Genomic DNA, 14,200 nt, shown 5'->3' with positions numbered 1-14,200 from the left:
ATCATTTCAAAATGATCCATCACAGATTTTTCCTATTTAAGGACAATCAAACTTCTTGGATCATTGGCCGAATTACAAAAAGAAAAATACAAGAGAGAAAAGATACAAAAGCACTTAGATACAAAAAGAGATCTTACACCCATCTTCTATTCCTTGTGTAAATGCTAGAGTGATTACTTGTAATCTTCTAAAGTGTTCTTTATTTGAAAAGAAACAAGTGTTTATCAATTGTAAAATTGAGAGTGTAGTGCTGAGTGTTTGGTTGTAAACATTCAGTGGTAGAGAAATCTAGGTGCTGGGCTGTAGCACTTAGTAGGAGTTGAGTAGACGAATAGAGGAAGGTACTCTTGCATATTCAACTGCCTTGTAATTGGTTTGTGCTCTACCTTTAAAGAGCTCAGTATTGGATTCTAAAAGCCCGGAAGACTCTGGGGACTGGACGTAGGCGGAGAGGCCGAACCAGGATAAGTGATACTGAGTAATCTCTAAACTCTCTCTCAATATATATATATGTGCATGTGTTGTGTGTGAAGTTTACTCAGCATATAAAATTGTTTAAAGTTGACTCTGAGTAATTTCAAGTGCTGAGTTAGAAGCTGACCTCCAAGAGTATCAATATCTAACTTATAAATAAAACAGCCTTAGTCAATATATATATATATATATGTGCATGTGTTGTGTGTGAAGTTTACTCAGCATATAAAATTGTTTAAAGTTGACTCTGAGTAATTTCAAGTGCTGAGTTAGAAGCTGACCTCCAAGAGTGTCAATATCTAACTTATAAATAAAACAGCCTTAGTCAATATCCGGCCAACGCTGTCTTATAGCATATCTGGCCAAGCTGACCAAAAGCTGAGTTGACAAACTCGCAAAAATAACTAAGTCAGCATACAATTAAACGAAAAAGTTATATTAGTTCCTAACCCCCCCCCTTAGAACTAATCACACGGGACCAACAAATTCTTCCAAAATCAGTTCTTCCAAGTGATCAAACTTCATTCTAAAGCTTTATTTTTCATCCTTAAGCATTTAATTTCATTCCCAAACTTTCGAATTATTTAAAACCAAGTCCTCCTCTAACCACCATTGTCATCTTCCCCAAAGAGCTCACAAAAACCCTTCAACACAAATTCCAGCTTTCAGTCCATATTTCATTCAATTCTCTGTTTGATCAATCACACCAGCCGTCATTCATATTGCAAGAATTTTTTTTAACTCCAGACGCCGACGAATCATTAGTTCTATAATTTCAAGTTTGTGATTTTCAATTTCAGCTTTTGTCAATATTTCGTTCTTAATTGGTTTGTCAAACGTAATTTCTTCATGAAATTAACGTACTCTTTTCAGTTGTAATTATTGCTTTCGTGTTCAATTTTTATCATCTGTAATCACAAAATATTTGTAAAATCAATAAAAAGGAAAAATTTCCAAGTCCTTTGTATTGATTTCATTTTAGTCACCATTGCTTTAGCTAGTTAAGCTTTCTGTAGTGGAACCAGGAACCCAAGAAGAATTTTTATCAATCCTTGCATCCTTCTCCCAATCGTCTCATTTTCTAGAAGTCAAGTTTAACACGCATTTTACAACCCAAAAACATTAAAAACAATCGAGAATTAACTTCCCTGGCACGTCCGCACAATCACTCGCAAAAGCCAAGGTTGAAATTGGGATATTCCGAAAATATCGCCAACAGTAAATAAAATAAGGGTTAGAATATCCCCTGATATGTTTGTATGTGAATAAAATAAGGGTTAGAATAGTCACTGATATGTTTGAAAATAAAATAATGAATTTGGTTTACCTAATTCAATTGTTTTTTCTTTTAACCGAACTGATTCAAGTGTTTCAAATTAGTAGGTTTGTATATAATTTAGGTATTAATTTAGCTATATAATTAATTGGGAAAAGTATAAAAATAAACTTTGTAGTTACATCTATTTTTGATCGGCACCCTTGTGGTTTAAAAATTTACAAACTGGTACCTTGATGTTCATTCCGTTAGCAAACATAGGCCAAATTGAATAACAGTGTTAAAAGTCAAAGGAAAAAGAGTTAATTTTGTCATTATATTTATTTATTTTATAAATTAACCTCCCTTATATAATTATCATAAACAAACCCCAGAATAAAAAATAAAAATCAATTACACCATCTTCTTCATCTCTCTTTAATTTCTTACTTTTTTCTTATTTCTCTATATTCTCTCCCATCTTTGTTAATTTTTCTCTCTCTAGAATCAATTCAACATAAGAATGTTTCATCCTCTCTTATTTCACCTTCTTTCAATCTCTTCTTTCACTCACCGATCCGGTCAACAGGTGACAATTCAAAGCTCTCTGCAGGCACATCAACCCCTATCTGCAGAAGAACTTATGTTATCCTAAGCAAGATTTACAATTCAAAAGCTTATTCTACAAATCTATGATAAATTTATTTTAGAAAGAACGAGGAACTTACTTGGTGGAGGAACTCACCCAACATCTGTTCTTGCTGGTTTTGAGCTGGAAACACTCTCAACTGCGTTTAATGTAAGCAAACATGAATCTGTTCATCTTTTTTGCACTTTTAATTCATGAAATCAAACCGAATTGAAAACTAATTTCAGGTCACAATAGACGTGTCGTAATGCCTTGAATCAGTATATCCTGTTTTCTTATTCGGAGTAGTATTGGGTTTTGGGTTCCTAGTTGGATTGGGATCATGGGTTTCTAGTTGGATTGAGATCATGGGTTCCTAGTGGGATTAGGTTAGATTGGGTATTATAAATACCCCATTATGTAAACCTAATAATTATAATCTGTTCTTCTCTCTCCTAATAAATACTATTCTCCTTCTGCCCGTGGACTAGCCAACACAACGTTGGTGAACCACGTAAATCTGTGTTTTTCGATTATTTACTTATTTATCTTTAATTAATTCCGCACAACAAGACGAATTGAAGGAGGTTATATATATACATAGATGATTCCCGAGCACCGAGAATTTGGAAAAGTTTCATTAAAATGGAGGAGCAAGAGAAGCTAAATCACCTGAAGAAAATAATGCTGACCTTCCAGGATCAAGAAGAAGAAGAGAAAACATAGCCTCCTGGTCATGGAGGAAGCTCTTGCAATGTGTAATGAGTCTTGAGAAAAAACACGAAACAAAGGGAAAATCTCCAGACTCCTACAATTTATACAAAAGATCTCCCGATTTCCGAAACAACTACGGTTCCAGCGTCGCACTAGACGAATCCAGCTACGATCCTCTCAAACACCCCGGGATCGGAGTCTATCTAGTGAATCTCACCAACGGATCAATGATGGCGCCTCATGTGAATCCAACATCGACTGAATACGTGATAGTGTTAAGAGGATCAGGGATACTTCCGATAGTGTATCCAAACGGAACGCAAGCGATGAATACTAAAGTAAAAGAAGGGGATGTTTTTATGGTGTCGATATACTTTCCGTTCTGTCAATTGAAGGGAGGATGAAACAATATTATGTTCAATTAATTTTAGAGAAAGAAAAATTAACAAAGATGAGAGAGAAGAGAGAGAGAAAAAGGAAAAAAGAAATTAAAGAGACATAGAGAATATGTTGTAATTGATTTTTATTTTTTATTTTGGAATTTGTTTGTGATAATTAGATAATAATTGAGGTTAATTTATAAAATAAATAAGTATAAAGATAAACTTAACTCTTTTCCCTTTGACTTTTAACACCATTAGTCAATTTGGCATGTGTTTGCTAGCGGAATGAACTTCAAGGTACTAGTTTGTAAATTTTTAAACCACAAAGGTGCCGATCGAAAACAGATGTAACCATAAGGTTTTTTTTTTGTAATTTTCCCTAATTAATTTAGATATAATTAATTTGAGTGATATTTAAAATTCATAAGTTTATTCGAGGATCTCCACGAGGATTTTTTAGGAACCCCACAAGTAACTGGACGGGGTCCCCATGGGGCGGATATAACAATCCACATCCCCATTTAAGTTTCGTGGAAAAAAATTTCTCCGTCCTCGTCCCCATCCTCATCCACACTTTTTACGGTTATTCCCTATCCCCATCAGTTCGGATACCTGCGGTTTTCGGATAATCCCCTCATTAGCACCCCTAGTTGTCATCTTGATATGAATGACTTATAATTGATACAGGGTACCTCATCATAAAGTTTTAGAATTCTTTATACTTCCTTCTTATTCTTTCAAATTGTTGCTAACTTAGATAACAAAATGAGATCGACGGTTCGTGCTTCTCTATTCACTCTTTTCGTCTTACTATAGGAGATTACTAGTAGGGATGAATTTTGATTCGGTTTGGTTACTAAACGAATCAAATTTTTTATTAACCGAATTAAAATATACCTATTTTAGAAATCGAACAGAATAAAATTAGCAACCGAATATTATAAAACTGAAATTTTTTGATTCGATTCGGTCACCAACGGAATAATTAAAATATATAAATTTCTAATTTAAATATTTAGTAATAAAAAAATTTATATAAAAAATATATTTATTTATAAAGAAAACATTATATTTCTTATAAATTTGAATTTCATCGATGTTAAATATTAGTTTGACATTTTTAAAACCATATATTTTTTTTGATTTAGATTTAGTTATAAAATAAGATTATAATTATTTATTTATTTATGAATTTTTAAATCGATATTTTTTCGGAATAACCAAATCAATTACATGATTATTAAACTAAATCTAAATAAAACCGAACCGAACTAAGCAAACCAAATTAAATTTTTGATTCGGTTATGGATTGATCATCGATTACCCGGTTATTTTGGTGCACCCCTAGTTAGCACCACAGACGTACAAGGAGTTCCTCCTTTCGGCGACCGTTCAAAAAATACGAGGAAAATATGTTTGGCCTCACTACTACCTCCACTGCTAGTACCGCCGCAGCCGCTACTAACACTCTTCCATCGCCGATTCCGTGTGTTCGACTTCATCCAAGAACTACTGCTGCTGCGGCCGCCACTGCTGGTTACTCCAAATCGGTAATTACATCTCCCGGTTCTCTCAGTTTTTTCTTTTCTTTTTTTGTATTCTTTATGCTCTATATCTTCTTAATGTTTGGTTTGCTTTTTTCATGCTGATCAATTTTCAGGCCTCGATTTTCTGCATTCAAGTTCAGGGGAACTCGTTGAGGTCGAGTTCTACTGCTATCAAAGCCATGGCTCAGTCTCAAACTATTTCAGTTCCAAAGAATGAGCCTCAAGCTTCAGCTTCTGGTACTCCTATAGAGAAATTAAGTTATGATATATGTGCATGTGTATGTTGTATATGTTTTTCATAAGATGGTGACTTTTGTATCTCGGTTTTAGGTAACAAGCAGGTACTTATATCTTTATCCGACAAAAAGGACCTGGATTTTCTTGGTACTGGTCTACAAAATTTAGGGTAAATTGCTCACCACTTTCGCTGTTTTATGATTTATTTTCCCTTTTATGTTGGGATAATTCTTTTCTTCGATTTTAGAAGTTAAAATGTAATCGGAATTAAAGGACTGACAAAGATTTTAAATTTATGCTTAACTATCTCTGGTTCATATTTGTGTCTGAAGTGCTCCACCAAATATCATTTTCTTTTTCTTCTTCTTTGCTTGTTTCCTTATATAATGTAGTATGATAAACAATTTTGCTTTAATGATTTGTTTTGCAATTGGAGATACACAATTGTTTCGACTGGAGGAACAGCATCTGCACTGGAAAGTGCAGGAGTTTCTGTTACCAAAGTGGAGCAGCTTACGAGTTTCCCCGAAATGGTAAACTGATCTTGTTTTCTTTCATTCTTTTGTATGGCTTTGTTACATAGATATACTGGAACTCTCAATGCTGAAATTTGTTGGCTTTTTATATTTCTTAAATCTGTTAAACTTGACTTCTAAAATATGGATGCATGAGTGATTTTGTATTGAAAAAATCTTTTAAGAACATTTCATTCTCCATGGTATTTCCGAGTCTTATTTTTCATTTACACCTGATATTAGCTTCATTATCCTGTTATAGCTTGATGGTCGTGTAAAAACTTTACATCCCAATATACACGGGGGAATTCTTGCTAGAAGGGACCAAAAGCATCACATGGAAGCTCTTAATGAGCATGGAATTGGTAAGTTCTGAAATCTAAGATACTAAATGTCAAAAGTTAGTTCTTGTTTTGTAGCATAGAATCCTTCTGCAGCACTAGTTTAGGTTTTCTTCTAATAAAACAATTCATCTGCAGGTACATTTGATGTAGTGGTGGTGAATTTGTATCCTTTTTATGATAAAGTTACTTCAACCAGAGGAATTGAGTTTGAGGATGGCATTGAGAACATTGACATCGGTGGGCCTGCCATGATCAGAGCTGCTGCAAAGGTTGTTTATCTTAATGTGAATGATATATTATCCATAAGATTGCATTCATTCTTTTGTTCCTATAATTTAATATTCATCTAAACTCCTGCTTGCTGAATACGAGTCTATTACAATTTACAATTGAATCTTTTCAAGCATTCTAGCTTTTTGAAAAGGCAGAAGTTCCTAGAACTCTTATTTTGCAAGAATCTGTCCCTGCACCATGCACTTCTATTTTTGACACACATCGCTTATTTTGGAAAGGTTTCATTGTGCTGTTAAATGTTGCATGAAACCAATTAGGTTATTCATGCTATGCACACCTAATGAAACCATTGGGTAAGGGCTTAATGTGTCATAAAATAACAGTAAAGAGGCCAAATCTTGCAAAGTAAAAGTTCAAGGGTGCAAGGGACGTGCCAAATAGTTCGTTTTTCATTTTGCAAACTTTGCAGCATAGCAAGGTTATGTTTCTTAAGTATGTACAAGTATGATTGTAGCTTTATTGGCAACAGGGATGCGAAATATATCAATATGGCATGTTATTTTCTAGACAAACCCATGATTCTTTTTAAGGAGTTCAGAGCTGAATGTTCTAAATTAATTAAGCGATGTATAATTGTAAATATATAGATATAGTTGATTGCTTTAGCCGTTTCAGACTTCAACTGACATATGTCTTCAATAGAATCACAAGGATGTCTTGATTGTTGTCGACTCGCAAGATTATCCTGCACTGCTAGAGTATCTCAAGGGAGACCAGGATGATCAACAATTCCGCAGAAAGCTTGCGTGGAAAGCTTTTCAGCATGTTGCCTCTTATGATGCTGCAGTTTCTGAGTGGCTATGGAAACAAACTGTTGGAGGTACATCTTTGATCGTCATGTTTTTAAACATGGAAGTTAGTTCAACACTACTGATGTAGCAACTAAAAATCACATGGATGAGGGAATTTAAATTTGTCACGATCAATTACACCTTGTGAATCAGAATAGACTCATGGATTACTGTTTCTTGTTTAAGTAAAAAGAAAAAGATATAGGAAGAGACAATCTGGAACTGTTCAACAGTATTTGCCAAAACAATAAAAAGATAAAGTTCGCGATGGAATCAACGAATTTTTATGTTCACTTAGACATTAGTAGGACATACAGAATCATAGATTGATACTTTTCTTTGTATTTTTTGAAGATAAATTCCCACCCAGCCTAACAGTTCCTCTCGAGCTTAAGAGTTCTCTCCGTTATGGTGAAAATCCACATCAAAAGGCTGCATTTTACGTTGACAAGAGTATTTCTGAGGTCAATGCTGGTGGTATTGCAACAGCTATTCAACACCACGGGAAGGTGAGGCAATGTTGAACTATTTTGTTCACTAACTTAATTTTCATTGTATTCTGTGGTTTGCTTAGTGTTCTATTAAAAAAAATATTAAAAAGGAAGAGAGATCGTACGTTTAAATTAATTAGAAGAGGAAGAAGTTTAGTAGAAGAAAACACTGTAAACGAATTCAAACAACAGAAACAAAGAAGCCAAAGGGAATTCAAATTCAAGAGTTTGATGGTGCTTTGGATGAGGAGTGTGATAGTGATGATGAGGAGTGATGAATTTGGAGAGTTTTGATAAGGAGTAGATCTTAGGATTTAGTATTCAACTTTAGCTTTCTAATATGGGGTTTATTTTGCATTTTTAAATTATAGTGTAAAATCATAATACATAGAGAATAATGACATATTAAGAATTAAGTTTGGTGATATGATTTACTTGTAATTTTGTAGTTAATTATGATATTCATGTAATTCACCCTATGCAGGAGATGTCATATAACAACTACTTGGATGCTGATGCAGCATGGAATTGTGTGTCAGAGTTTAAGAATCCAACTTGCGTCGTAGTTAAGCATACAAATCCTTGCGGGGTGGCTTCTCGTGATGATGTCCTTGAAGCATATAGACTAGCTGTGAAAGCAGATCCAGTGAGTGCATTTGGTGGTATTGTAGCCTTCAATGTAGAGGTTGATGAGGTAAGTCTTGGCTTGACGTTTTAAACTAACATTGAATGAACAACTTCAGTTTGTAAGAGCTTCTGGGGTGGCATGTCACCGATCAACTTGAATCATATATCTGTTTGATTTGAGTGCATCCCTTATCAACTAATCTTCTTTTATCAAAGAAACTAAAATCCCCCACTGACCAATTAATGTGATAGAATATGAAGCACCGATACTTCCCGGAGGTCACCTTACGCGTATCCGATACTCCGGGTGCGGGGATTCGGCGGGATACGTACGGGACACGCCTGGGAAGTATCCCCTTTTTTTTTTTTTTTTTTAATGAGGGGATACGTCAGGGAAGTAAAACTTAGCCACATCTTATGACATGAACCATAATATAAATATCGTTGGGGCGTTCCCTACTCAGCGACGCGCTGCACTTCCTAGACCCGGGTGTAGTGATAAATGTGCAAGGGTTGCTAGGTCGTCGCCCCGAAGCGGCGCGCCACCCCAGGACCCGGGGGTGGTGTCAAATATGCAAGGGTTGCGGGTAAATAAGCTAGTCCACGGTAATGGTAGGGGTAGGGGTAAGGGTAGTAGGTTACGCTTTGGGACATGGAACATAGGTTCTTTGACAGGAAGATTAGCTGAAATAGTTGATGTTATGAAGAGGAGGAGAATAAATATATTATGCCTACAAGAAACCAAGTGGGTTGGAGCCAAGGCTAGAGAGATAGCTCCTTAGGGTTATAAGCTTTGGTACTCAGGAAAGGATAAGGGTAGAAATGGAGTAGGTATTCTTATTGATAGGGAGTATATTGATGATGTAGTAGCGGTGTCTAGGAAGAGCGATAGAATTATGAGTGTTAAGCTAGTGATAGGAGATGAGGTTGTGAATGTCATTAGTGCATATGCGCCACAAATAGGATTAGATGTGTCTATAAGACAAGCTTTTTGGGATGACTTAGAGGAAGTGGTGCAACAGGTTCCTAGGGATGAAAAAATGGTACTAGGGGGTGATCTCAATGGACACGTGGGTTCTAGGCGAGATGGGTTTGAGAGTGTTCATGGAGGGCATGGTTTTGGAGATAAGAATGAAGCAGGAAATGATATTTTGGAATTCGCAGCAGCCTATGACTTGAGTATCATGAACACATGGTTTATGAAGAGAACATCCCACTTAGTGACTTATCGGAGTGGCGGTAATGCGAGCCAAATTGACTTCTTCTTAATAAGGAGTGCTTAGAAAGAGTTATATTGATTGTAAGGTGATCCCTGGTGAGAGTACGACAACCCAACATAGAGTAGTGGTGCTAGATTTTCGAAGTAGGAAATGTATAAGAAAACAAACACCTCAAGTAGAGACTAAGATTAAGTGGTGGAAATTGCAAGGGGAGAATCAACAAAAATTTGTGGATGAGATGACCAAAAAAGATATTTGGACTTGCAATATGGATTCAGATATAGATTCGATATGGAATAAGATGGAGCATAATATAAGGGAAGTAGCGAAGGAAGTTCTAGGGGAATCTAAAGGTAGCATGCCACCGGGTAAGGACACATCTTGGTGGACAGAAGAAGTACGACAAGCAGTAAAGAGTAAGAGAGAATCCTATAAACTATTGGGGAAATGTAGGAGTGACGAGAACTACGAAAAATACAAAGAGGCTAAAAGGGAAGTAAAGAAGGTCATACGAGATGCTAGAGCAAAGATGAATCGGGATCTGTATACAAGATTGGATACGAAAGAAGGGGAAAGAGACATATATAGAATTGCTCGGATGAGAGATAGGAAGACGCGAGATCTCGGAAAAGTTAAATGTGTGAAGGATGTGGACCAGAAAGTCCTAGTTGGAGATAAGGATATCAAGGAACGATGGAGGTCCTATTTTGATGACTTATTTAATGCAGATCGCCAACAAGATGTTGGAGATATAAGTATCCATCACGATATGATAAATCATGAATGCCTGCGGAGAATTCAAAAGGGTGAAGTCAAAATGGCATTAAGTAAGATGAAGTTGAAGAAAGCAGTAGGACCTGATGGCATCCCTATTGAGATTTGGAGATGTTTGGGAGAAAGAGGAATCGAATGGTTGATGACGTTCTTCAACAAAATTTGGAGAAACAATAAAATGCCATCAGAATGGAGGAAAAGTACCTTAATCCCTTTGTATAAGAACAAAGGCGATGTCCAAGATTGTGCCAACTATCGGGGAATCAAATTAATGAGTCACACTATGAAACTTTGGGAGCGAGTGATCGAACAAAGGCTAAGGAGGACGGTGAAGATCTCGGAAAACCAGTTTGGCTTTATGCCGGGAAGATCAACTATGGAAGCCATCCATCTAAGGAGACAATTAATGGAGCACTATCGAAATAAGAAGAAAGACTTGCATATGGTTTTCATTGACTTGGAGAAAGCATATGATAAGGTACCAAAGGAAGTACTTTGGTGGGCCTTGATAAGGAAAGGCATTTCGCGGAAATATATTGACATCATAAAGGACATGTATGAGGGAGCATGCACGAGTGTACGTACTAGTGTTGGGAAGACTGAAGAGTTTCCTATTACGATTGGAGTGCATCAAGGTTCCGCACTAAGCCCATTTCTTTTTGCTATCGTTATGGATGAACTAACAAGTTCACTTCAAGATGGTATACCATGGTGCATGCTGTTTGCAGATGATATTGGGTTGGTTGATGAGACGAAAGGAGTGGAGAGGAAGTTGGAACTATGGAGACAAACTCTAGAATCTAGAGGCTTTAAGTTGAGTCGAAGTAAGACGGAATATTTGGAGTGTAAGTTTAGCGGCCGTAGGAGTAGGGAGGCAAGGACAATCACCCTAGATGGGAGAGTTGTTCAGGCCTCGGATTGCTTCCGGTATTTAGGATCTATTATCCAAACGGATGGAGAAGTAGATGGAGATGTTGCTCATAGGATTAAAGCTGGTTGGTCGAAGTGGAAGAGTGCTACGGGTTTCCTTTGTGATCCCGGCATGCCTAATAGATTGAAGGGAAAATTCTACCGGACGGCAATTAGACCAGCATTGTTATATGGTACGGAGTGTTGGGCAGTGAAACACTGCCACATCCATAAGATGTCGGTGGCGGAGATGCGTATGTTGAGATGGATGTGTGGTCATACGAGAAAGGACCGGGTGCGTATGAAATAATTAGGACAAAAGTAGGGGTCACATCTATTGAGAATAAAATGAGAGAAAACCGACTAAGGTGGTTTGGCCATGTGAGACGTAGAGCGCTTGATGCGCCGGTTAGGAGAACCGAAGAGTGGCGAAGGGATGTAGTGGTGAGGGGTAGGGGAAGACCTAAGCAAACTTGGAGGAGGGTGATCGAGAGTGATATGAGTTTACTGGGAATTGAGGAAAATATGGTAGTGGATAGGACGGAGTGGAGGGAGCGAATCTGTGTCGCTGACACGACTTGATTTTCACGGTTTTATATGATGGTTCATGTTAGCCGACCCCGAATCATTTCGGGACTAAGGCTTTGTTGTTGTTGTTGTTGTAGGGGATACGTCAGGGATACTTCGGGGATACTTTAGGGGTTTTTTTAAAATACTTTGAAAGTATAAGAGTTCTTTTTAAAAACTCAGAAAATATGAGGATTAAAATGAAATAATCCCAGGATTACTAGTATATACAGGCACGAAATCGATTGAACCCTAAACTAAAATTGAAAATCTCTCCTGTGCAATGCGATTGAACCCTAACAAAATTGAAATTCCTAAATCTTTTCCCTCATCTGGTCGAGTTCTTCTGTTCAGTGGTTCTGTGCAATCAGTTGTCTTCCTTGATTGCTTTGCTGAAGTCGATCCCTCTCATCTGGTCGATCTGCTTTGATCGAGTTTTTCCTCTCATCCGGTCGATCTGCTATGAATTAATGACTTATTAGTTAATATTATAGATGTTATTTGTGGTTTTATAATGACTTGAGAGTATTATTTGTGTTTTTATAATGACTTTATGAATACGATTTATGATTTATATATTTATGTATCTTTTGAATTTTCATTATAAATGATATATATATATATTATTAATTATATATAAAATTTGCCGTATCCCTGCCGTACCCGTATCTCATATTTTTTAGAAATGCCGTTTGCCGTACCCGTATGCGTACCCGCACCCGTATCGGTGCTTCATAGGATAGAAGTGTTTGACCTGACTAATTTGAGAAGCTGGCTCAATCTAGGAATTGAACTTTCTTAGGTAGACTCAGTTTTTATTTTCTTGTGCTTCTATTCTAGGCTCTTGCTAAGGAAATTAGGGAGTTCAGAAGTCCAACAGATGGCGAAACACGGATGTTTTATGAGATTGTCGTGGCTCCTAAGTATACCAAGAAGGGGCTTGAGATTCTTCGAGGGAAATCAAAGACACTGAGAATACTCGAGGCGAAAAAGAATGAGACAGGAAAGCTTTCACTAAGACAAGTCGGTGGGGGATGGTTAGCTCAGGATTCTGATGACTTGACACCCCAAGATATCCAATTCAACGTCATGTCTGAGAAGACTCTACAAGAAAGTGAACTTCATGATGCAGAGTTTGCATGGCTCTGTGTCAAGCATGTAAAGAGCAATGCAATTGTGATAGCAAAGGTTCACATTTTCTCCTGCGCTTAAATTATAGAAAATTCTGGTTAAATTATAATATGGCCATATATTTTTGAATGATTTTCTCACCCTTGTCACCATTTTGGGCAGAATAACTGTATGTTGGGCATGGGAAGTGGGCAGCCAAACCGACTCGAAAGCTTGAGAATAGCATTGAGGAAAGCTGGAGATGAGGTTAAAGGAGCTGCTTTGGCTAGTGATGCCTTCTTTCCATTTGGTAAGCGTTTTTGTTTTCCTGCACAGTAGCTGCGATTTGGCAATATTATATGTTCTAATGTGCTGTTGGCAAATGCTTGTGAGCAGCTTGGAATGATGCAGTAGAAGAGGCATGCCAGGCTGGGATCGGTGCAATTGCAGAGCCAGGTGGAAGCATCAGGGATAAGGATGCTATAGATTGCTGCAATAAGTACGGGGTTTCATTGCTTTTTACCAATGTGAGGCACTTCAGGCACTAATGGATAACTTGGAGCATTCAGCTTGGCAATTTTGAGTTGAAATAACAACATAAGCCAAGCAACACAGTTTTCAACTTCTGGTACTACCGTATTCCTCAAATGGAGAATTTCCCTTGTTTTCGTCATGAGGCAGCATTTTTATGTAATGTAAAAGTGTATCATAATGTAATGGCATTTCCTGCTCAACCCCTAGAAATTGTGTTGCTGAAACATTCTAAGTTTTTCTCACATTGTCATACGATATCTCAGCCAATTATACTGATTTTATCCGCTTTCTTTTAGAGTTTTTCCTATTTATAGATATTAGCTGTACATTATGTGAATTGATTTATATACATTACAAAGAATAATTTTATTCCTTCACAGCCTTACTTTCCATTGTACACACGACGCTGCATATTTGTGTAATATATCAACTGATGCTGTAAAGAAAAAGATATGGTCTCAGTTTATGGAGATGTGCGTCGGTGCTCCAAACAAACGACAGGATATCTTACCGGTGAAATCAAAGAACCTGATCACAACGATCCCACACTTGCTAAAATGGGTTACAGAAAGGTACCCGAGTCAGAAGTTGGCTCATTGATTCCACGAAACCATCATTAATGCAGCCATTTAATTACCTTTTCACAGCTAAAGAGACATGGAAAGCAGTATCAAATACTTGATTGTGATTAGAGATTCTAAGCAATTACAATTTGTTCATTGATGTTTTGATCATGTCATCACTTCTATAATTGCTGAGGGATCTCTGATTTTATTAGAGACCTTG

The 14,200-nt window shown here is 36.9% G+C and overlaps 1 protein-coding gene across 1 annotated transcript; it reads left to right on the top strand.

The window, feature by feature from the left end:
• The first annotated feature begins 4,774 nt into the window (after positions 1-4,774).
• Positions 4,775-13,703, top strand: LOC136208730 (uncharacterized). The gene is made up of 12 exons (XM_065999860.1): positions 4,775-5,004; positions 5,115-5,238; positions 5,332-5,407; positions 5,675-5,771; positions 6,016-6,118; positions 6,233-6,366; positions 7,034-7,211; positions 7,537-7,691; positions 8,158-8,367; positions 12,611-12,958; positions 13,064-13,190; positions 13,277-13,703. Exons 1-12 carry the CDS (start codon positions 4,867-4,869, stop codon positions 13,426-13,428), a joined length of 1,842 nt encoding a protein of 613 aa, XP_065855932.1. The 5' UTR covers positions 4,775-4,866; the 3' UTR covers positions 13,429-13,703.
• Positions 13,704-14,200: the final 497 nt, after the last annotated feature.

This window comes from Euphorbia lathyris, chromosome 10, assembly GCF_963576675.1.
Source record: "Euphorbia lathyris chromosome 10, ddEupLath1.1, whole genome shotgun sequence".
NCBI classification, from domain to species: domain Eukaryota; kingdom Viridiplantae; phylum Streptophyta; class Magnoliopsida; order Malpighiales; family Euphorbiaceae; genus Euphorbia; species Euphorbia lathyris.
The sequence above is the reverse complement of the archived record's forward strand: the minus strand, read 5'-3'. Positions and strand labels throughout refer to the sequence as shown.